The sequence below is a fragment of the Dendrobates tinctorius genome, unplaced genomic scaffold, assembly GCF_039654945.1.
Source record: "Dendrobates tinctorius isolate UK_male_01 unplaced genomic scaffold, ASM3965494v1 ptg000065l, whole genome shotgun sequence".
Lineage (NCBI taxonomy): Eukaryota > Metazoa > Chordata > Amphibia > Anura > Dendrobatidae > Dendrobates > Dendrobates tinctorius.
Genome location: NW_027361733.1, coordinates 1,865,824 through 1,891,862, shown reverse-complemented (window position 1 = coordinate 1,891,862; position 26,039 = coordinate 1,865,824). Strand labels below are relative to the sequence as shown.

Sequence of the window (26,039 nt, the reverse complement as noted above, 5' to 3'; positions counted from 1 at the left end):
ACTCCCCTGAGCCAGTGACCCTGCACTCCTCAACAGTCCCTATGCCTGTTCCGCACCGGGCGCCGATTGGGAACCTAGAAACCATGACTCGCCCTGCACCTAGTCCCTCACTAGGGAATTGGTCGGTGCGGAAACTAATCCCACCACTGTACTAGAACACACATAAGGAAAGTCACAAACAGGGATAAAGAAACACTTAGCTCTCTCTGTGCTAATGCTCTAGCACAGAGTCCAGCAACCGAATGGAGCCTTCCACCTGAATAGCTGCCACCAAGCTCTGACAGAGCAGCCAGGAAATCCCTTCTGTAACTCCTTCCACAACAGTGTAAAGAACTCTCTCCAGCTTCTTCCTCCACCAAGGTTGGTTGCAAAAGAACAACTATCACCAACCGTGATTAAACACACCTGAACTCTTTTATAGAGCGTCACACCTGTATTAATCATGTGCCCTTTAACTAAAGTATAATACCACTAACCACCACCGGGGTCAAAAACTCCCTTTGACACACAGCCAAGGAAAAAAAGTTCACTATGTCCATTTAATTTGTCAAATCCAGCCTGGATCATGACAGTACCCCCCCTTAATGAGGGGCCTCTGGACCCTCAAGATCGCTCCTCATCAGGGAACACCCTACAGCAGGGACGCCCAGATCCAGAGTTTAACACCCCCACTACCTGAACCTCAAGTTTATGACAAACGAGTACTGTTGGTATTGGCAATGTATGTTCTGGAGGTACCACACATCTCCGAAGCGCCGACCTGGGGAACGAGTTGTGTATGTTTGTTATGAGCTGGTAAGACTCCACAACACACTTCCACTGGATGTTTTTTGGTGGCCACCCATACATGCTCGTTCACACAGGTCCGGACCTGAACGTTTATTGCCACTTGTTCATTTGTCACCACTTGGAGAACTCTTTCTGGAATTGACAACAGAGGCGTCCCCCTGTGTCACCACTGTTACGGTTCGCTATTGCAAAAGAGGAAAGCAAAAGGTTACCCGAGAGTGGACCCTCTGGGTCATGGTTCCAGAGCCCCCGAGGGCGAGCACCCAGGTGAGGACCACCCCCTATACAGGGAGTGTTAGGGACAGACCCCCAGGGGATAGAACCGCGACAGCTGGAACCAAAGGGACGACTGGGGCAATAGACTAGAAGGAGGCACAGACGTATCCGTACAAGAGGACACCAGAGAACACAGAGACTTAAGCTGAGCACAGTACTGGAGAGCCAGGGGCGTCCGGGACGGGAGGCTGCAAAAGAGAGGAAGCAAAAAGCTACACTAGGCAGGAGGGTATGCAGCAACAAGGAAGGTAACATGGTTGGACGAGAGGCGGCAGGAGCAGGACAGAGACGGAGGGAGAAGCACGGAGGCACTAACAGGCAGAGACAGCGCAGGCAGAGAGCCCCAGAGACGCAGAGCGCAGCGCTGACAGAGGCAAGGGTGAAGGGGCCTGGAAACACAGCATGCCGCACGAGACAGCGCTACCGCATTTGATAGACAGGCGTCTTACCTATCTAGACGCCGGACATATGTAGTGGTGGGTGCCGCCATGTTGGAGGTGGGGCCAGCGTGTCACTCTACCCAGGAGGCTGCGCGCCGGGAGTCACGCAGTGTGCAGGTGCCCGACGAGAAGGGAGCCGGAGGCCAGGCGCGGGGACACGCCGAGAAGCAGGAGCGCGCCGAGGGGCGCGCGCAGCACGGTAAGTGGGGGCTGGGGCTGGAGCCGTTACAACCACACTCACACCCCCGCACTTCACCATGGGGTACACCACCCTCCAACTATTTCCACCACGAGGTCTGCGCCTCACAGGGTTGGCTAGCGGCGAGGGCTGAGACTTGCCCCTACTCTCCTGCAGCACATCCGCTGCTCTCACTGGAGAGGAAGGGGTCCGTTGAAGAGAAACGGCAGAGACAGTAGTCCCTAGGCAGCAGCCCTCACACGACTGCCCCCAGCTGACTACTTCCCTCGCCCGCCAATCTATCACCGGGTTGTGTTTTTTCAGCCAAGGGAAGCCTAAAATCATAGGTACTAACACTCCCTCCAAGACGTAGCATGACAAGGACTCCTCATGATGTCCTATACGCAGATGGATGTTTTCTACGACTTGGGGAAGGCTCCCCTGGCTCAGAGGAACAGAGTTAATGGCCTGGACGCTTATAGGTTGGGCCAGCATCCCACACTTCAGGTCATGAGTCTGGACAAAGCGAGCATCCACCAGACTGACTCCTGCTCCGCTGTCCACAAGCACCGGTAGCACCTCCGGTACCCCGCCAGCCAACACTTCCACTGACATGATACCTTGGGAGGGCAAAATGGAGGAAATGTACACTCCCTGGTCGTCTCCCTCCCAACGACCAGGGGTATGCGGCTTCTGAGATGACACAGATAATTTGGCGCGCAATGGGCAAGCCTTAAGGACATGACCAGTCTGCCCACAGAAAAAACATGCCGACACCACTCCCTGAACCGTAGGCAGGGCTGAACACAATCCAACACTTCCTACTTGCATAGGTTCGTCCAGAGACTTGGCACACGCTGGGCAGGCTCCCATGAAATGGCTCGGCTTCCCACAGGAAAAGCATACCCGCCACCATGGCGAACGGCAGGCAACCCCTTTTTGTACCAACAACACCAGGCTGCTTGGGTTCCACCAACCGCACTGGTGGGTCCTCCCCCTGGAGAGGACTACAGGGGGCACATTTTGTGTAGGTCTTTCCCTAAGGCGTCTATCCACCTGGATGGCAAGGGACATGGTGGCCTCCAGCGACCTGGGGGCGGCGTACTGCACCAGAGTGTCCTGCAACTTTGGAGACAGACCCTGCACAAATTGACTCCTAAGAGCAGGGTCATTCCACTGAGTGTCAGTGGCCCACCTCCTAAACTCTGAGCAGTACTCCTCAGCAACCTGGGCTCCCTGTTTACACCTATGGAGTCGGGATTCCGCCAGAGAGACGCTATCAGGATCCCCATACACAAACGCCAAAGCTGCAAAAAACTCATCCACGGACTCTAAAGATGGTGAATCGTCTGGCAGGGAGAAGGCCCAGGATTGGGGATCCCCCTTCAGAAGGGACATAATGATTCCCACCCGTTGCTCTTCACTCCCTGATGAACGAGGGCGCAGCCTGAAATATAATTTGCAGGTTTGCTGAAATACCAAGAATTGATCTCTCCCTCCAGAAAACTGGTCCGGGAGAGATATCTTGGGTTCTGGATGAGCCTGTGCCTGAATCAAACCTCCAAAGCCCACCAACAGCTGCAGTTGCTGCACCATCTCACCGCGCAGCCCCCTAATCTCTTCAGTAAAGGTCTGCAGTACCTGGGTAAAGATTTGCATTAGGTCCATGGCTTAGCAGAAATAAAAAAGTTTTAAGGTTGGTGATAATGTAACGATCAACATGTGACTGGACATAGCGCCTCCAGCAGGGCGAATTTATGGCACACATGACCCTGGATACACCGCCTCCAGCCAGGCGAATTTAAATAATAATGGGACATGTAGCCGGATACACCGCCTCCAGCTGGCGAATTTAAGAAGTACACGTAAAACTGGATACCCTGCCTCCAGCTGGCGAATTTAAATAATAAGGGTAAACACCAGGGAACAATTACAGTGGTGGGCCCTGCACTAGGGAATGGGGACGTGGAGACCTCCTGCACTCCCCTGAGCCAGTGACCCTGCACTCCTCAACAGTCCCTATGCCGGTTCCGCATCGGGCACCGATCGGGAACCTAGAAACCATGACTCGCCCTGCACCTAGTCCCTCACTAGGGAATTGGTCGGTGCGGAAGCTAATCCCACCACTGTACTAGAACACACATAAGGAAAGTCACAAACAGGGATAAAGAAACACTTAGCTCTCTCTGTGCTAATGCTCCAGCACAGAGTCCAGCAACCGAATGGAGCCTTCCACCTGAATAGCTGCCACCAAGCTCTGACAGAGCAGCAAGGAAATCCCTTCTGTGACTCCTTCCACAACAGTGTAAAGAACTCTCTCCAGCTCCTTCCTCCACCAAGGTTGGTTGCAAAAGAACAACTATCACCAACCGTGATTAAACACACCTGAACTCTTTTATAGAGTGTCACACCTGTATTAATCATGTGCCCTTTAACTAAAGTGTAATACCACTAACCATCACCGGGGTCAAAAACTCCCTTTGGCACACAGCCAAGGAAAAAAAAGTTCACTATGTCCATTTAACTTGTCAGATCCAGCCTGGATCATGACAGTAGCCCCATCAAAGAGTATGATGCAATCCTCCCTCATAAAATCTAATACAGCCCCCCATAGAATATAATGTAGCTCCCCCCGAGAATGGCCCCACAGGCCAGTGCTCACTCACTGATATATTATAAAAACACAATCCTCACCTCTCCTCGTGCCCGCACTGCTCCAGGCTCGGCTCTGGCCTCAGCAGCTTCACTGCCCGGCACACAGCAGGTCCGCAATAGTGACGTCATTGCGCACCCGCAGTGTCAGAGGCAGAGGGGAATGATGGGAGAGGGAGCGTCAGCTGATGCTTTTCTCCTCCATCATTGCTTTGAACTGTACCGGTGTCTTGAATGTGGCACAGGGGGGGACTCAGTGCTGGCGGCAGGCAGCCCCCCTGTCTCACGGGCCACATAGTGGCTGCGTGATGTGCCGCTATCAGCGAGTGGGGGTCCTAGGCAGCTACCTGGTCTGCCTGCCGCTAACGCCGGCCCTGTCTCTATTCCCCACACACAGCAGATATCCCCCGACATTTATCTCTATCTCCATACACATCAAATATCCCCCGACAGACATTTATCTCTATCCCCATACACATCAGATATCCTCTAACAGACATTTATCTCTATCCCCCATATACATCAGATATGCCCTGACAGACATTTATCTCTATCCCCCATACACATCAGATATCCCCCATGCATATGCACGCTCGGCTCAGATGTGCCGCTGATATCCACAATGCAGTATTACTCAGAGCCCTCAGATCACTCGCTTGGTAGAGAAAGCATGTTCTCTAGAGATATAGAATTGATGTCACATATAACCCAGGTGGACACTTTTCTTGTGTATTGAGCTATTCCTACCTTTGGCTTGTTAAACACAGTGAACGAGGTTTCCATTCTTGTAACACTGCAGTTTCTACTATGAACACGGAAGTCATTAGATGGACCTTGGCCAGTAGCTGTCTCTGCGTCCTGTTCAGGCATGCCAAGATTACTTAACTGTTTAAATTTCTTCTAACTTGTTTATTCCTTCCTATATTTCTTAGGTTGGGTTCACATCTACTTTTGAACCATCACAGATTCATTCACATTTGTCCAGCACAGAGGCTTATCTAGGAAGGGGGGGCAGCCGGGCACGTGCCCTGGGCATGGAGGTGCAGTCGGGCCTCTTTATGTGGAAGTCCAAAGTGTCTACCCCTGTGGCTGCGTTCTGCCCCCCCCCCCCCGGACTGGGAGTCGGCAGTTCTCTAAGCCGGTTGTCAAGCTGACAGCCGACACAGAGAAGCTGCAGCGCGCCCGCTCCCAGGGATCAATTGTGCTCGCTGCTGACATCACTCGCTGGTGCACAAAAGAGAGAAGAGGCTCGGTAGTAAGTGCTCCTGTGGCTGTAGAGCTGAAGACACCAAAGATTCAGTGTGGGGTGTGTGTATGTGTGTGTATGTGTATATATATATATATATATATATATATATATATATATATATATATATTGTGTGTGTGTTTATTTATTCAGTGTGTGTGTGTGTGATTTGTTCAGTGTGTGTGTGGGATTTATACAGTGTGTGTGTGTGTGTTAAGGGGTTGGGGATTTATTCAGTGAGTGTGGCTGCGTGTTGGGATTTATTCCGTGTGTGTGTGGCGGGGTGATTTATTCAATGTGTGAGGATTTATTCAGTGTGGGGGGGAATTTATTCAGTGTGTGTGTGTGTGTGTGTGTGTGTGTGTGTGTGTGTGGGGATTTGTTCAGTGTGTGGGAATTTATTTGGCGTGTGTGAGGTCAGGAGTTTATACAGTGTGTGTGGGATGTTTGGGGCTTTATTCAGTGTGTGTGGGAGGGTCGGAGATTTATTTAGTCTGTGTGGAGGGGGATGGATTTATTCTGTCAGAAGTGCAGTGGATTTATTCTGTAGGGGGTGAGTGGGGAGATGGGATGAACACAGTGAGTACGAAAGGGAAAAATGTGACACAGTATTGGAAGCAAGGGTGATGAGATGTGTGAGGAGGAACTAGGGGGAACAAGGGTGATGGAATGTGTACCGACACAGTATGTGGACTCAGGGGGAAGTGTGAGGAGGAAATATGGAGAGCGAAGGAGCAAATACACTACCGTTCAAAAATTTGGGATCACCCAGGCAATTTTGTATTTTCCATGAAAACTCATACTTTTATTAATCAAACGATTTGCCAAATGAATTTAAAATCTTGTATAGACATTGACAAAGTTCGAAAAAAAGATTTTTATTTGAAATAATAATTTTTTCCTTCAAACTTTGCTTTCGTCAAAGAATGCTCCCTTTGCAGCAATTACAGCATTGCAGAGATTTGGCATTCTATCAGTTAATTTGCTGAGGTAATCTGGAGAAATTTCACCCCATGCTTCCAGAAGCCCCTCCCACAAGTTGGTTTGGCTTGATGGGCACTTTTTGCGCACCATACGGTCAAGCTGCTCTCACAACAGCTCAATTGTGTTGAGATCTGGTGACTGTGCTTGCCACTCCATTACAGACAGGATACCAGCTGCCTGCTTCTTCTCTAAATAGTTTTTGCATAATTTGGAGCTGTGCTTTGGGTCATTGTACTGTTGTAGGATGAAATTGGCTCCAATCAAGCGCTGTCCATAGGGTATGGCATGGCATTGCAAAATGGAGTGATATCCTTCCTTATTCAAAATACCTTTTACCTTGTACAAATCTCCCACTTTACCAGCACCAAAGCAACCCCAGACCATCACATTACCTCCACCATGGTTGACAGATGGCATCAGGCACTCTTCCAGCATCTTTTCAGTTGTTCTGCGTCTCACAAATGTTCTTCTGTGTGATCCAAACACCTCAAACTTTTATTCGTCTGCCCATAGCACTTTTTACCAATCTTCCTCTGTCCAATGTCTGTGTTCTTTTGTCCATATTAATCTTTTCATTTTATTAGCCAGTCTCAGATATGGCTTTTTCTTTGCCACTCTGCCCTGAAGGCCAGCATCCCGGAGTCACCTCTTCACTGTAGACATTGACACTGACGTTTTGCGTGTACTATTTAATGAAGCTGCCAGTTGAGGACCTGTGAGGCGTCTATTTCTCAAACTACAGACTCTAATGTACTTGTCTTGTTGCTCTGTTGTGCAGCAGGGCCTCCCACTTCTCTTTCTACTCGGGTTAAAGCCTGTTTGTTCTCTCCTCTGAAGGGAGTAGTACACACCGTTGTAGGAAATCTTCAGTTTCTTGGCAATTTCTCGCATGGAATAGCCTTCATTTCTAAGAACAAGAATAGACTGTCGAGTTTCACATGAAAGTTATTTTTTTCTGGCCATTTTGAGAGTTTAACCCCTTCACCCCCAAGGGTGGTTTGCACGTTCATGACCGGGCCAATTTTTACAATTCTGACCACTGTACCTTTATGAGGTCATAACTCTGGAACGCTTCTATGGATCCCGGTGATTCTGACAATGTTTTCTCGTGACATATTGTACTTCATGTTAGTGGTAAAATTTCATTCAAATAACTTGCGTTTATTTGTGAAAAAAATGGAAATTTGGCAAAAATTTTGAAAATTTCGCAATTTTCCAACTTTGAATTTTTATGCCCTTAAATCACAGAGATACGGCACACAAAAAACTTGATAACTAACATTTCCCACATGTTTACTTTACATCAGCACAATTTTGGAACCAAAATTTTTTTTTGTTAGGAAGTTATAAGGGTTAAAAGTTGACCAGCGATTTCTCATTTTTTCAACACCATTTTATTTTTAGGACCACATCACATTTGAAGCCACTTTGAGGGGTCTATATGATAGAAAATACCCAAAAGTGACACCATTCTAAAAACTGCACCCCTTAAGGTGCTCAAAACCATATTCAAGAAGTTTATTAACCCTTTAGGTGCGTCACAGGAATTTTTTTGAATATTTTTAAAAAAATGAACATCTAACTTTTTTTCACAAAAAAATACTTCAGGTTCAATTTTTTTTATTTTACCAAGGGTAACAGGAGAAATTGGACTGCAAAAGTTATTGTGCAATTTGTCCTGAGTACGCTGATACCTGATTTGTGGGGGGGGGGAATGACTGTTTCAGCGCATGGCAGAGCTCAGAATGGAAGGAGCGCCGTTTGACTTTTTCAATGCAAAATTGGCTGGAATTCAGATCGGACGCCATGTCACGTTTGGAGAGTCCCTGATGTACCTAAACAGTGGAAACCCCCTACAAGTGACCCCATTTTGGAAACTAGACCCCCCAAGGAACTTATCTAGATATGTGGTGAGGACTTTGAACCCACAAGGGCTTTACAGAAGTTTATAATGTACAGCGGTACAATTAAAAAATCATATTTTTTCCACAAAAATGATCTTTTCACCCTCAATTCTTATTTTTCCAAGGGTAACAGCACCCTAAAAGTTATTGTGCAATTTGTCCTGAGTACGCTGATACCCCACATGTGGGGGTAAACCACTATTTGGGCGCATGGCAGAGCTCGGAAGGGAAGCAGCGCCATTTGACGTTTTTGGCTGGAATTGAGATCGGACACCATGTCGCGATTGGAAAATCCCTGATGTACCTAAACAGTGGAAACCCCCCACAAATGACACCATTTTGGAAACTAGACCCCCCAAGGAACTTATCTAGATGTGTGGTGAGCACTTTGAACCCCCCAGTGCTTCACAGAAGTTTATAACGCCCGGGCGTGAAAATAAAAAATTCGTATTTTTTCCACAAACATGATCTTTTAGTCACCATTTTTTTTATTTTCCCAAGGGTAACAGGAGAAATTGGACCCCAAAAGTTGTTGCCCAATTTGTCCTGAGTATGCTGATACCCCATATGTGGGAGAAAACTACTGTATGGGAACACGTCGGGGATCGGAAGGGAAGTAGTGACGTTTTGGAATGCAGACATTGATGGAATGGTCTGCGGGTGTCATGTTGCCTTTGGAGAGCCCCTAATGTACCTAAACAGTGGAAACCCCCCACAAATGACCCCATTTTGAAAACTAGACCCCCTAAGGAACTTATCTAGATGTGAGGTGAGCACTTTGAACCCCCAAGGGCTTCACAGAAGTTTATAATGCCAGGGCATGAAAATAAAAAAATCGTATTTTTTCCACAAACATGATCAATTATTCCCCAATTTTTTTATTTTCCCTAGGGTAACAGGAGAAATTGAACCCCAAAAGTTGTTGTCCAATTTGTCCTGAGTACGCTGACACCCCATATATGGGAGAATACTACTGTATGGACACACGTCAGGGCTCGGAAGGGAAGTAGTGATGTTTTGGAATGCAGACTTTGATGGAATGGTCTGCGGGTGTCATGTTGCCTTTGGAGAGCCCCTAATGTACCTAAACAGTGGAAACACCCACAAATGACCCCAATTTGGAAACGAGAACCCCTAAGGAATTTATCTAGATGTGTGGTGAGCAGTTTGAACCCCCAAGGGCTTCACAGAAGTTTATAATGCCCGGGCATGAAAATAAAAAAATCGTATTTTTTCCTCAAACATGATCAATTAGTCCCCAATTTTTTCATTTTCCCAAGGGTAACAGGAGAAATTGGACCGCAAAAGTTGTTGTCCAATTTGTCCTGAGTACGCTGACACCCCATATGTGGGAGAAAACTACTGTATGGACACACGTCGGGGCTCGGAAGGGAAGCAGTGCCATTTTGGAATGCAGACTTTGATGGAATGGTCTGCGGGTGTCATGTGCGTTTGGAGAGCCCCTGATGTACCTAAACTATTGAAACTCCCAACAGGTGACCCCATTTTGGACACTAGACCCCCCACGGAACTTATCTAGATGTGTGGTGAGCACTTTGAACCCCCAAGTGCTTCACAGAAGTTTATAACGCTCGGACGTGAAAATAAAAAAATCATTTTTTTCCACAAAAATGATATTTTTGCCCCCAATTTTTTATTTTCCTAAGGGTAACAGGAGAAATTGGACCCCAAAAATTGTTTTGCAATTTGTTCTGAGTAGGCTGATACCCTACATGTGGGGGTAAAACACTGTTTGGGCGCATGGCAGAGCTTGGAAGGGAAGGAGCACCATATGACTTTTTCAACTCAGAATTGGCTGGAATTGAGATCAGACGCAATGTTGCATTTGGAGAGCCCCTGTTGTGCCCAAACAGTGGAAACCCCCAATTCTAACTCCAACCCGAACCCCAACACACCCCTAACCCTAATCTCAGCCCTAACCCAAGCCCTAACCCTAACCCTAATGGAAAAATGGAAATAAATACATTTTTTTAATTTTATTATTTTTCCCTAACTAAGGGGGTGATAATGGGGGGTTTGATTTACTATTTATGGCGGTTTTTATGTTTGGCAGCTGTCGCACGCTAAAAGACGCTTTTTATTGTAAAAATAGTTTTTGCATCACCACATATTGAGAGCTATAATTTTTCCGTATTTTGACCCACCGAGTCATGTGAGGTCTTATTTTTTGCGGGATGAGTTGACGTTTTTATTGGTACCATTTTCGGGCACGTGACATTTTTTGATCGCTTTTTATTCCGATTTTTTTGACGCAGAATGAACAAAAACCAGCGTTTCATGAATTTCTTTTGGGGGAGTGCGTTTACACCATTCCACGTGCGGTAAAATTGATAAAGCGGTTTTATTCTTCGGGTCAGTACGGTTACAGCGATACCTCATTTAGGTCTTTTTTTATGTTTCGTCGGTTTTATGCAATGAAAACTATTTTATATAAAAAATAATTATTTTTGCATCGCTTTATTCTGCGAGCTATAACTTTTTTATTTTTTCGCTGATGATGCTGTGTGGTGGCACGTTTTTTGCGGGACAAGATGACGTTTTCAGCAGTACCATGGATATTTATATGTGTCTTTTTGATCGCGCGTTATTGCACTTTTTGTTTGGCGGTATAATAAATCATTATTTTTTGCTTAATTTTTTATTATTTTTTAAGGGGTTCGCTAAAGGGGTTAACTAATGGGACAGTTTTATAGGGCGGGTCGTTACGGACGCGGCAATACCTAATATGTGTACTTTTATTGTTTTGGGTTTTTTTTATTTTCAAAAAATGAATTTATTGGGGAATATTTTTTTTTTTTTTACTAATTTATTTGGCGATTTTTTTTTAAAATTATTTGTACACTTTTTTTTAAATTTTTTTTTAACTTTATTACATAGTCCCAGGTGGGACATCACTGTCCTGTGACAGATCGCTGATCTGTCACATCACAGATCACTGTGACAGATCAGCGATCTGTCACAGGCAGTGCACAAGGCTTCCTCATGCCTGCGCTTTGCAGGCACTGAGGAAGCCAGCTTCCTCCAGGCCCCCGAAGGCCCCCGTCGCCATCTTGGATCCGGGGTGGAGGAAAGGAGTCCCCCGCAGCAGCGCTGCACATTGCGCTGCCGTGGGGGGCTCAGGGAAGCACGGAGGGAGCCCCCTCCCTGCCGATGCTTCCCTTTAACTCCCGGTAAACCGCGATCATGTTTGATCGCGGTGTGCAAGGGGTTAACGTGTCGGGGGCGGTCCATGACCGCCCCTGACACATAGTGCCGGGTGTCAGCTGTGATAATCAGCTGACACCCGGCCGCGATAAAGCGGCGCTCACCACGTGGGCGCCGCTGATCGCGCTAGACGTACTATCCCGTCCATGGGCATAGGGGCCCGGATCCCATGGACGGGATAGTACGTCTGATGTCAGGAAGGGGTTAATTGAACCAACAAATGTAATGCTCCAGATTCTCAACTAGCTCAAAGGAAGATCAGGTTTATAGCTTCTCTAATCAGCCAAACTATTTTCAGCTGTGCCAACGTACTTGCACAAGGGTGTTCAAGGGTATTCTAACCATCCATTAGACTTCTTACATAGTTAGGAAACACAAAGCACCATAAGAACACTGGAGTGATGGTTGTTGGAAATGGGCCTCTATACACCTATGAAGATATTGCATTACAAACCAGATGTTTGCAGCTAGAATAGTCATTTACGACATTAACAATGTATATAGAGTGTATTTCTGAATCATTTAATGTTAGCTTCATTGGAAAAAACTGTTTTTCTTTCAAAAATAAGGAAATGTCTAAGTGACCCTAAACTTTTGAACGGTAGTGTATGAGCAGACAGTATAGTTAGCAGGGGAGACATACATGAGGAGGGAACACAAAATGTGAGTAGACAATATGGGGGGAGAAAAGTGTGTGCGGTCACAGAATAAAGTCTGAGTAGTGTGGGGAATAGTGTAAAGGCACAGCCAGGAGGAGACAGTATGCCAAAGGAGGAATGTAATGAAGGGGCATAGTATAGAGACTGGGCTCTATAGGATGGACACAGTGTGAGAAGACAGTGTGAAGAGGTGGCCCAGTATGTAAAAGAGTGAGAGCAGTGTGGAGAGCATGTACCATAAGAGGGACAGTGTGAGGGTCATCTTTTGCTTTGGGAATATAGTGAGGGGAAATTATTTATTTAGGGGCTTAGCTTAGGGCAGATATTTTTATTTAGGAGCATTATAATGACACTGCTATCTTTAAGGGTGTTGTGTCGGGATGTAGAAGACCGGAGAAGATGGAAATCTGCAGAAAGAAGCTCTGGATGAGAGGACTTATCATGGTGTCTAGACAAGATGAAGATGAAAAGAAAGAGGCAACTCCAGAGACAACGTCATCTATCCAGTATCTGGATGCAAATGTTTTTTTTGTGATACTGACTAATTCACATATTGTTATGTATGTTATGAGCATTAAAGGCGTTGTGCAAGTTTGTGATGACTCTTCAGTCATTCCATGTGACTTCAGACTTTTGAATTCCCACAGTGCAAACTGCACGCTGTCAGGATTCTGTGGTGTTGGCGATTTGCATACATGTGGTCACTTGCTGACTAGACATGTGTGGCCTCACTCAATTTTAGTATTAGTATGTTAGCACCATTTATTACATGGTGCTTTACATGTGATGGGGAATACATAATAAATACAAGTACAGTAATCTTAAACAATACAAGTCACAACTGATACAAGAGGAGAGTGGACCCTGCCGGCGAGGGCTCACAATCTACAAGGCATGGGTGAGGATACAGTAGGCGAGGGATGAAAATGAAACTGACTGGGGGGGGGAAGCGCCACTGATCGCGGCCGGGTGTCAGCTGATTATCACAACTGACACCCAGCACTATGTGTCAGGGGTGGTCACAGACCGCTCCTGGCACATTAACTCCTGGCACACTGCGATCAAACATGATCGCAGTGTACCGGGGGATTAGGGAAGAATCGGCAGGGAGGGGACTCCCTCCGTGCTTCCCTGAAACTCCTGGAGCAACGCGATGTGCTGCGCTGTCCGAGTGTCTCCTTCCTTGCAGGCCCCCAGATACAAGATGGCCACAGGGGCCCTCGGGGTCCTGCAGGAAGGTGGCTTCCTCAGTGCCTGCAGAGAGCAGACACTTCACACTAATGTCCCCTCCCCGGGACAAAGTAATAAAGTGAAAAAAAATTATAAAAAATCTCTAAATAAATTTAAAAAAAAAAATACCCTAATAAATTCATCTTTAGGAAATAAAAAAATAAAATAAATAAAAGTACGCATATTTAGTATCACTGCGTCCGTGATGATCCGCCCTATAAAACTGTCCCACTAGTTAACCCCTTAAAAAATACAAATAAAAAACAAAGCAAAAAACAAATCTTTATCATCATACCACTGAACAAAAAAGTGCAATAACGCACAATCAAAAAGACGGATATAAACAACCATGGTACCGCTGAAAACATAATCTTTGTTACGTAATTACGGTAAAGTAACACGGGCGCTACCTATCCAAAAACTCAGATGCAGTTGATGTAGAATATTCTGTGTAAGTTGAGATGTCTACGTGGCAAGTAGTTTGCAGGTTATCTGATGGTAGAGATCTCGTTTTTGATAGCTGCTGATGCTATTGGAACAATGATATATTAAGGTACCAATAAAACATACAAAAGGTCACACCACTCCTTGCATGTCCACCATACTCACTGGTTGTATCTTAACGTTTATATTCTCTTCGGGGTGTTCCCTTTATGGTGGATCAATTGATACAATACTAAATATGAAGAGAATTTCAATTACTAACAGTGACCACAACCTTGATATTCAGTCTTAGTTCCTGGGGTACATATGCACTTAAGGTACTGTCACACTAAGGCTGGTTTCACATTAGCGCTTTTTAAGCGCGCTTTTGACGGTGCGCCGTGCACGCCAAAATCAAACTTTTTGGATTTTGGCGCGCACGGCGCACCGTCAAAAGTGCGCAGCGCAGGTCAAAGTGCAACTAGCGCACGGCCTGCGCACGATCTGCGCACCCTATGCTAAAGATAGGGTGCGCCGATCGCAGGCGCCGCTGTGCGCTAGGAGGCGGCGCTACAAGCAAGGGGCGGGCACGCCGGGCAGAGAGCCGGCTCGGGGGGCGGAGCTACCCCCAGCCGTGCGTGCGCTTAAAAAGCGCTAATGTGAAACCAGCCTTAGCGATGTACCAGGGATCCCGACCAGCGATATGACGCGGTCAGGATCGCTGGTGCATCACTAAGTGGTCGCTAGTGAGCTGCCACACAGGCAGATCTCACCAGCGACATCGCAGGGGTCGGGGGTTGCTACTTACCTGTCACACCAGGCGATCCTGCGTCCTCCCGCCCGGCTCCACGCGTCGCTCGTCCTCACAGCAGGAAGCGCCGCAGGAAGCAGACGACGAGAAACAGTCCTGAACGTTCTCGTGCGATCAGCGATAACCAGCGGGGGAGCCGGTCGTAGGCAAGTATCAGACATAGCGATATCGCTAGCAATATCGCTATAACGTCAGTAGTTATAGCGATATTGCTAGCGATATCTCTTAGTGTGACATGCCCTTTACTTGTGCTAGATTTGTTATGCTACCCAGGTGTAAATCCTGATAGACTCTCTATAATGGTCTTTGTTGGCTTTATTTAGAGCCGGTGCAGGGACGATATCCACTGTTGAAAAAAATGACAAAGTGCTGGGTAAGGAGGGATCCACTAAACCCACAAATAGTGCTAGCGTTCCAGTAGCCAGTTAGTCCTGGTAGGACTTCTATGCACTTACTTCTGGTGATTGCTCTGGCGCAATCTGGCTGAGGCAGCGGCTGCTGATGGAGCGATAAGCTATGCAGCGTGTAGTAGGGGAGCGGGTAGACGCCAGCACCTCGTGTACTCCGGCCGGAAGTATTGACGAGGACGTGGCGAGAGTGGGGGGGCGGAGCTACTGTGACGTCACAGGCAGGGAGGAGGACGGGTGCACAAGGGGCACAAACCAACGCGTTTCGAGGGGGGCTTCCCTCTTCATCAGGGCTATGCTGAATACCTGTCAGCCCGTCCTTATATAATAGCTCACCCAGCCGCAACCCATACCAATCATTAGTCTTGGGCAGAAATTTTTTTTTTTTTTTTTTTTTTTTTTTGTGTGTATTGTTGCCTCAAGAAACGCCTTGCTGCTATAATTACTATTATTATGGAAGCGTTTTATCGATGACATACTTTTTGTCTGGGATGGCGCACTCTTAGACTTACAAACATTCATTGCTAGTCTAAATACAAATTCATATGGCCTGGAATTTACACCTACATATAGCAAGACTAGTGTGAACCTCCTTGACTTAACGATCTGTGTAGAACACAATAAATTAATCACCAAGGGATACCACAAGGAAGTGGATTCAAACAGCTATATTCACATTAATAGCGGTCACCTACCGGTGTGGTTAACAAATATACCCAAAAGCCAATACATGAGGGTAAAAAGAAATTGTACAAATACCCAGGATTTCCATAAGGAAACAGAACGTCTGACAGACCAGTTCATGGAAAAAGGCTATGATCCTCAACAATTGAACCAAACCAAGAAAGAGGTGGAAAACATGTCTAGAACATCTCTAATATACAAATCTCAGAATAGTGACACTCCACTTATGAAAAGGGGGGAGTGGAAAACCACTGATGTACGACCACAGATCCGGTATAAAAAATATATATCTTTATTAAGACAGGTATACAGAATTTAGACAAAAACAGTGCTCAATAGTGCATTAGAACAACCCACGCAACATGGGAAACATAGCAGACCTCCCTAAAGAATTCAAATCATATAATCCAAATGGATACCACAATCTCCTCACATTAATAGATGCACGGTATTATCACTATATCATCACTTATATGACACATCTTCAATATTACTTCATTAACACACCAGCCCTGATGACATATTGCACAAAAATGTGTAACCAATAGATATATGTGAGTAAATGTATATGTATATATATAGGGCACTGTATGGAAATATAGTACGACCTAATAGTATATATCTAGTGGTTACTATCAAAGAGAAACTCTAAAGATGGACAGAGGGTGTCACTGTTAACATACCCCACCAAGATGGTTTATACAATTGCCTCATTAAAACTGTTATTTCTATATAGAGGACGCGCAGACCCCCCTGGGACTCCCTCACTACCGCCCTTTGCTGGTAAGAAATTACCGCCATGATCACCGCATGCGTCTTTGGGTAGAGAGAAGCAACAATGGAACAGCGGCCTGTTGTGAGTTCATTTTCCCCTTCATCACTGAGGTCTGGTGAACTCCCTGTTCTGGTGAAGGAAGGTAATGAGCCTGATTATCAGGCACCTGAACCTGATGAGGATGACTGGCTGAGTGGAGTCACGGACTGGATATAAGGCTGCCGACGCCCTTCTGCCCTGCGGGTGATTTCTCTGTGGACTTCTAGGACACCAGTCTGATCCCTGCTCCTCTAAGCTAAGTTTTTCTGCTTTGCCTGTTTGCATTAGTGTTTTGTTTTTGTTTTCCTTGCTTTTCCGGATTCTGCCATTCCCTGCTGGGGTGAGCTGAATCTCCTTTTGCCTGTAGCTCTGTCTTCAGAATATTCCTGAGTACTGACATAGCTTTTTTGAAGCCTAGCGTCTTCAGGGCCTTTTTCACTGTCAGTCTGTTGGCTCTTATTTTCATAGGGTTTTTCACGGATTGCAGACAGCAGCCTTCCTGTCCTTTTCTATCTAGCTAGATTGGGTCCCGTCTTTGCTCAGTCTATCTTTCTGCCTGTGTTAGTGTTTTCATCTTGCTTCACCATCATTATATGTTGGGGGCTGCCTATTGCTTTGGGGTCTGCTCTGGGGCAGTTTAGTTTTCCCCTTTCTTTCTTTAGGCCTAGCTATTTCTCCGGCTGTGATCGAGGGGTCTAGGGCATCGTAGGAACCCCCCACAGCTACTGCTAGTTGTGTTGATAGGTTCAGGGGTCTGCAATCCGATAGCTGCCAACTTCTCTGGTTTTCTGGACTTAGCTAGCATTTCTGTTTTTGCCTCCTACGGTGACTCAATCATAACAGCGGCCATAAGATGATGGATGTTTTGGGATTTTTCCAATTTTGCCGTGTGTGTGGTGAGACGTTAGTTCCATGATTTGTTGTCACTCTATTGCCTCTTTGGGCCAGATAAGGTCCTCTATATAGAAATAACAGTTTTAATGAGGCAATTGTATAAACCATCTTGGTGGGGTATGTTAACAGTGACACCCTCTGTCCACCTTTAGAGTTGCTCTTTGATAGTAACCACTAGATATATACTATTAGGTCATACTATATTTCCATACAGTGCCCTATATATACATATACATTTGCTCACATATATCTATTGGTTATACATTTTTGTGCAATATGTCATCAGGGCTGGTGTGTTAGGCTAGTTTCACACTAGCGTTTTTGAGCGCAGCGATGGCCGGCGCACCGTCAAAAGGACGCATGCGCCGCCAAACGCATACTGCGCACAGCCTGCGCCCCCAGTGTTAAAGATGGGGGGCGCATGCAGCGTCATGCGCCGGTAGGCGGATCTACCGGCGGAGGCGCGGCAGGGGGCGGGGCTTAGCGGCTGCCGTGCGCAGGCCGTCGCTGCGCTCAAAAACGCTAGTGTGAAACTAGCCTTAATGAAGTAATATTGAAGATGTGTCATATAAGTGATGATATAGTGATAATACCATGCATCTATTAATGTGAGGAGATTGTGGTATCCATTTGGACTATATGATTTGAATTCTTTAGGGAGGTCTGCGATGTTTCCCATGTTGCGTGTGTTGTTCTAATGCACTATTGAGCACTGTTTTTGTCTAAATTCTGTATACCTGTCTTAATAAAGATATATATTTTTTATACCGGATCTGTGGTCGTATATCAGTGGTTTTCCACTCCCCCCCTTTTCATATTTGTCTTTAGCGACTGATCTATATTTAGGTCTTACACAACAGAGGAGGCATCTAGGTGTAATTTATTATGCCAGGAATATTTCCTCCTGGTCTGATTGTGTTTATGAGTATCTTGTTTTATGACACTCCACTTAGTATTCAAGATCAAATAAAAAAATTACCTATTACACAATTTCATGCGGGCTATAAACGATTCAATAACATTATTCGAAAATATTGGCCAATATTACAGGGGGATAAACACATAGGGGAATTGCTACAGCAACGTCCTAGATTTGTTTACACTAGAGCCCAGAATTTAGGGCTTCTAGTGGCACCCACCACAAAAATGATCAAACCCATAACAAGGCCATCCTTACGCCAAACACTCCTTACTAATTCAAATACACAACCATCTGGGTTTTTGACATGTGGGAGATGCTTATGTTGCAATAGAACGTTGACACAAAGGAAGTTACAAACGACATTCACAGATATGACAAATAATAAATTTAGTATTAGAGATGAAATAACATGCCAAACTAAGGGGGTGATATATATACTCAGGTGCCCTTGCAATAAAATCTATGTAGGCAGAACCAAGAGACGTTTAATGGATAGGATTAAGGAGCACCTGGATAACATTAAAAAAGGATTCAAAGGTCACCCCTTATCGCGTCATTTTTTGGACAGACATAATCAGTCTTACAAGGGGGTATCCTATTGTGGAATCCAGGTGGTCCCCCAAAATCCAAGGAAGGGCAACTATTTGAAAGCTATGTCAAGAGTGGAGTCAAAGTGGATTTACACTCTTGACAGCCTGGCCCCAAAAGGCCTCAACCATGAGATTGAGCTATATGCTTTTTAGATAAAATTATTAAAACATTAATCTTATTTTTATTAATTTTTTTTATTATTTTTTATTTTATTTTTAATACACTTATTGTTATTTCTATCTACATTTTATGAAACATACAATTAAGCATGTACATAGTACATCCGTGCGTCAGTTTTCATCTTTATCCATATTTTCTTTACTAGATTAAGGCCCGATGCTATCGCATCGAGAGGATAGTGACACACCTCTTGCCATGTTAACCCTCAATACACACACACCTCCTCAACACACACTCCTCTCACCTTTCACCATCTCCACTCACATCCACTCACTCTTTCACTCCACATACGACCCTTTCTCTCACTCCGTCTCTCATACTTACACTGTCATCGTCGCTGCTCCACGATCCCCGACATCATCTTCCGCCGGCGCCATCCTGGATCCCGACGTTGTCCACGCCGGCGACATGTTCTTGCGGCCATGCCATCTTGAGTATTCTGAAATCCTGCGAGTGGACATTAGTGGAGATAGTGAAAGGTGAGAGGAGTGTGTGTTGAGGAGTGGTGTGTTGAGGGTTAACATGGCAAGAGGTGTGCTGTGACGTCACCGGTTACAACTGGACGGAAGTTGTTACAACCCGGAAGCTGCTTAGCGCATTTATTATAGTAGATTAAGGCCCGATGCTATCGCATCAGGAGGATAGTGACACACCTCTTGCCATGTGAACCCTCAACACACAGTCCTCCTCAACACACCACACCGCCTCAACACACACTCCTCTCACCTTTCACCATCTCCACTCACGTCCACTCACTCTTTCACTCCACATACGACCCTTTCTCTCACTCCGTCTCTCATACTCACACCGTCATCGTCGCTGCTCCACGATCCCCGACATCATCTTCCGCTGGCGCCATCCTGGATCCCGACATTGTCCACGCCGGCGACATGTTCTTGCGGCCATGCCATCTTGAGTATTCTGAAATCCTGCGAGTGGACATTAGTGGAGATAGTGAAAGGTGAGAGGAGTTTGTGTTGAGGAGTGGTGTGTTGAGGGTTAACATGGCAAGAGGTGTGCTGTGACGTCACCAGTTACAACTGGACGGAAGTTGTTACAACCCAGAAGCTGCTTAGCGCATTTATTATAGTAGATTAAGGCCCGATGCTATCGCATCGAGAGGATAGTGACACACCTCTTGCCATGTTAACCCTCAATACACACACACCTCCTCAACACACCACACCACCTCAACACACACTCCTCTCACCTTTCACCATCTCCACTCACGTCCACTCACTCTTTCACTCCACATACGACCCTTTCTCTCACTCTGTCTCTCATACTCACACCGTCATCGTCGCTGCTCCACGATCCCTGACATCTTCTTCCGCCGGCGCCATCCTGGATCCCGACATTGTCCACGCCGGCGACATGTTCTTGCGGCCATGCCATCTTGAGTATTCTGAAATCCTGCGAGTGGACATTAGTGGAGATAGTGAAAGGTGAGAGGAGTGTGTGTTGAGGAGTGGTGTGTTGAGGGTTAACATGGCAAGAGGTGTGCTGTGATGTCACCAGTTACAACTGGACGGAAGTTGTTACAACCCGGAAGCTGCTTAGCGCATTTATTATAGTAGATTAAGGCCCGATGCTATCGCATCAGGAGGATAGTGACACACCTCTTGCCATGTGAACCCTCAACACACAGTACTCCTCAACACACCACACCGCCTCAACACACACTCCTCTCACCTTTCACCATCTCCACTCACGTCCACTCACTCTTTCACTCCACATACGACCCTTTCTCTCACTCCGTCTCTCATACTCACACCGTCATCGTCGCTGCTCCACGATCTCCGACATCTTCTTCCGCCGGCGCCATCCTGGATCCCGACATTGTCCACGCCGGCGACATGTTCTTGCGGCCATGCCATCTTGAGTATTCTGAAATCCTGCGAGTGGACATTAGTGGAGATAGTGAAAGGTGAGAGGAGTGTGTGTTGAGGAGTGGTGTGTTGAGGGTTAACATGGCAAGAGGTGTGCTGTGACGTCACCAGTTACAACTGGACGGAAGTTGTTACAACCTGGAAGCTGCTTAGCGCATTTATTATAGTAGATTAAGGCCCGATGCTATCGCATCGGGAGGATAGTGACACACCTCTTGCCATGTGAACCCTCAACACACACTCCTCCTGAACACACCACACCGCCTCAACACACACTCCTCTCACCTTTCACCATCTCCACTCACGTCCACTCACTCTTTCACTCCATATACGACCCTTTCTCTCACTCCGTCTCTCATACTCACACCGTCATCATCGCTGCTCCACGTTCCCCGACATCTTCTTCCACCGGCGCCATCCTTGATCCCGACGTTGTCCACGCAGGCGACATGTTCTTGCGGCCACGCCATCTTGAATATTCTGAAATCCTGCGAGTGGACATTAGTGGAGATAGTGAAAGGTGAGAGGAGTGTGTGTTGAGGAGTGGTGTGTTGAGGGTTAACATGGCAAGAGGTGTGCTGTGACGTCACCAGTTACAACTGGACGGAAGTTGTTACAACCTGGAAGCTGCTTAGCGCATTTATTATAGTAGATTAAGGCCCGATGCTATCGCATCGGGAGGATAGTGACACATCTCTTGCCATGTTAACCCTCAACACACACTCCTCCTGAACACACCACACCGCCTCAACACACACTCCTCTCACCTTTCACCATCTCCACTCACGTCCACTCACTCTTTCACTCCACATACAACCCTTTCTCTCACTCCGTCTCTCATACTCACACCGTCATCGTCGCTGCTCCACGATCCCAGACATCTTCTTCCATCGGCGCCATCCTAAATCCCGACGTTGTCCACGCCGGCGACATGTTCTTGTGGCCACGCCATCTTGAGTATTCTAAAATCCTGCGACTGGACGTTAGTGGAGATAGTGAAAGGTGACAGGAGTGTGTGTTGAGGAGGAGTGGTGTGTTGAGGGTTAACATGGCAAGAGGTGTGCTGTGACATCACCAGTTACAACTGGACGGAAGTTGTTACAACCCGGAAGCTGCTTAGCGCATTTATTATAGTAGATAGATGTATCACACCTATGTTTTTATGTGGATAAGATATTTACATAGTGAGCCTCAAGAAGGACAGTATTACTGATGTATGTAAAGTGCTATTGAAATAATAGTACTCTATTAATAAATAAAAAATTAATTATTATTACCTAAGTTATGTAGGTATGTGTTAGCTATGTAGTTGAAATCTACGTATGTTTGCCTAAATTTTTTTTGTTTTTGCCTTTTTTTTTTTAATCTATATATACCTATACCTATGTATATTTTTATGGATTTAATTATGTCTATGACATATATGTGAAAGAGATAATTAGTGTAAGATATATCTATCTGCTTAAAATATTTATATATATATATAACATATATCAAGCTATGTATAGAAGTCTTAGAAGTCTATTATCTATATCTATTTAGAATGTAACTATTATTTATATATCTATATATCTATCAATTCTAGGACCAACTTAAATAGTTTAAAGTAAGACATTTTTGTAAACGACATTTCTAGCGAAGATTTTTGGGCTATTAGGTAGCAATTGTCCTTGAAGTGGTGTATCCACCACTTTGACCCTAACGTTGCTGCGTTGCTTTACTCGGGAGAATGCAACATACAATTGTCCATGGGCAAATACAGGTTCGGGCAAAAAAATTCCAACTCGATTGAGGGTCTGTCCTTGGGATTTGTTAATGGTCATAGCAAAAGCAGGTTTTAGAGGAAACTGTCGACGTTTTAATTTAAAAGGTAACCCAGTTTCTGAAGGACACAAATCGATGCGTGGAATAAACACAATGTCTCCTTCAGCTGAGCCAGTAATCACTTTAGCCTGTATGATGTTGCGGAGTAAGGCAATGACAATGAGGCGAGTGCCATTGCAGAGACCTTTCTTGGTGTTTAGGTTTCTTAATAGCATCACAATGGTGCCAATTTTAAGTTTTAAGAGATGTGATGGCATTCCTGATGGTGTCAGAGAGTTTAAAAATTCAACTGGGTAGTTTTCACATTCCTCTGCCTCATCAGCATCGACAGAATCATCACTTGTATATACAGTATAATCACCACTAATGCGATCCATTACTTTACAGTTCAGAAAATCGACGTCATCATTTTTCGGACATAGTATAGCATGTGATGCAGCAGTGTCGAGGCTTTGTTGGTCATTAACATCAATGCAAATATGGTCTCCAAAGATCTCGGTTACTATAGAGCCAGTGCAAAGCATGTCTGAAGGAATTTCAATGACATCCTCTCCAAGGTTATGTTCATTAGACAGCTCACCATTTCCAAGTTTAAGCAACCAAGTGCTGTATTCAGGATCAGTGGAGCGCATGTTGTTGATTAGCGGCAGTCTGGTAAAATGTTGCCAATGTTCTGAATATTTAATGCAGGAATCTACAATGTCTATTCTTGTTCCATGAGCGATGACGGGAAGACATTGTCTGAAGTCTCCTCCAAGAACAATAACTTTACCTCCAAATGGTGTTTTATTTTTTTCAGCAACATTTGTTGTCATGATGTCACGTAGAAGTATATCTATCACATTCAATGCATGTTTTTGGACCATAGTGCACTCATCAATAATAAAAAGTTTTGTACTCTGTAAATGTTTTCCTGCATTTGTATCGTTTTTAATCCTGGAAACAGATGTTTTGTTGATCGGAATAGGTATGCCATAGAGAGAGTGGATTGTTCGGCCTCCTTGTATCAAGTTAGATGCTATTCCTGTAGTTGCTGCAGGTGACACAATTTCTCCTTGTCCTCTTAAATGATGTGTAAGTAGATGGTATAGGTAGGTCTTTCCACTGCCACCAGGTCTATCGAGAAAAAAGCACTTTGTTATTAAACTGCTATTTTGGAAAGCTTCAGTAATGACATCATAGGCAAAAAGTTGCTCCTGATTAAGAGTTTCTTTCATCTCTGCAGCTTTTTTTAACTCATAATCCTTATCATATTGTTTAAGGAGTTGTTTAATATTTTTTGCTGGGCGTGGTAAATTATAATCAGCAAAAGTTTTTCCATGGACTATGAGGACATCTTGGACATCTTTCATAGCATATCCTATACAATCGATACACTCTTCAGTGTTGCTGTGGTATGTATGACAGTAGTCTTGTAAAAAATGGTCCTTAAATTCATTCCACAATTTAAGTGGATTACTGGGGGGGCCAAAAATACAGATATAAGCAAACATGTCTCTAAGTTGGGAAGGCATGTTAAGAATGCAAGCATCTGTTAAAGTATGTCTCCAGATGCTATCATCGAATAATAATCCAAGTGCTAACGCAGCATCCTTAACCCCTTCACCCCCAAGGGTGGTTTGCACGTTCATGACCGGGCCAATTTTTACAATTCTGACCACTGTACCTTTATGAGGTCATAACTCTGGAACGCTTCCATGGATCCCGGTGATTCTGACATTGTTTTCTCGTGACATATTGTACTTCATGTTAGTGGTAACATTTCATTCAAATAACTTGCGTTTATTTGTGAGAAAAACGGAAATTTGGCGAAAATTTTGAAAATTTCGCGATTTTCCAACTTTGAATTTTTATGCCCTTAAATCACAGAGATACGGCACACAAAAAACTTGATAACTAACATTTCCCACATGTTTACTTTACATCAGCACAATTTTGGAACCAAAATTTTTTTTTGTTAGGAAGTTATAAGGGTTAAAAGTTGACCAGCGATTTCTCATTTTTACAACACCATTTTATTTTTAGGACCACATGACATTTGAAGCCACTTTGAGGGGTCTATATGATAGAAAATACCCAAAAGTGACACCATTCTAAAAACTGCACCCCTTAAGGTGCTCAAAACCACATTCAAGAAGTTTATTAACCCTTTAGGTGCGTCACAGGAATTTTTTTGAATATTTAAAAAAAAATGAACATCTACCTTTTTTTCATAAAAAAAATACTTCAGGTTCAATTTTTTTTATTTTACCAAGGGTAACAGGAGAAATTGAACTGCAAAAGTTATTGTGCAATTTGTCCTGAGTACGCAGATACCTGATATGTGGGGGGAACGACTTTCGGCGCATGGCAAAGCTCAGAATGGAAGGAGCGCCGTTTGACTTTCAATGCAAAATTGGCTTGAATTCAGATTGGACGCCATGTCACGTTTGGAGAGTCCCTGATGTACCTAAACAGTGGAAACCCCCTACAAGTGACCCAATTTTGGAAACTAGACCCCCCAAGGAACTTATCTAGATATGTGGTGAGAACTTTGAACCCACAAGGGCTTTACAGAAGTTTATAACGTACAGCGGTACAATTAAAAAATCATATTTTTTCCACAAAAATGATCTTTTCACCCCAATTTTTATTTTCCCAAGGGTAACAGGACCCTAAAAGTTATTGTGCAATTTGTCCTGAGTACGCTGATACCCCACATGTGGGGGTAAACCACTATTTGGGCGCATGGCAGAGCTCGGAAGGGAAGCAGCGCCATTTGACGTTTTTGGCTGGAATTGAGATCGGACACGATGTCGCGTTTGGAAAACCCCTGATGTACCAAAACAGTGGAAACCCCCCACAAATGACACCATTTTGGAAACTAGACCCCCTAAGGAACTTATCTAGATGTGTGGTGAGAACTTTGAACCTCCATGGGCTTCACAGAAGTTTATAACATAAAGCCATACAATTAAAAAATCATATTTTTTCCACAAAAATGATCTTTTCACCCTCAATTCTTATTTTTCCAAGGG

General features: G+C 45.1%; 2 protein-coding genes across 2 annotated transcripts in view; one reads left to right on the top strand and one right to left on the bottom strand.

Moving 5' to 3' along the window:
- The window catches only part of LOC141094655 (adenosine deaminase-like), a 41,801-nt gene extending 36,567 nt beyond the window's left edge, over positions 1 to 5,234 (bottom strand). The window contains exon 1 of the mRNA XM_073580490.1: positions 5,083 to 5,234. Within this exon, the coding sequence (XP_073436591.1) occupies positions 5,083 to 5,205 (123 nt within the window). The 5' untranslated portion in view covers positions 5,206 to 5,234. The remainder of the gene's footprint in view (positions 1 to 5,082) is intronic.
- An 8,323-nt stretch (positions 5,235 to 13,557) lies between these two features.
- Positions 13,558 to 26,039, top strand: part of FBXO24 (F-box protein 24) — a 61,022-nt gene continuing 48,540 nt past the window's right edge. Inside the window, 1 exon segment of the mRNA XM_073580477.1 lies at positions 13,558 to 13,654. Within this exon segment, the coding sequence (XP_073436578.1) occupies positions 13,558 to 13,654 (97 nt within the window).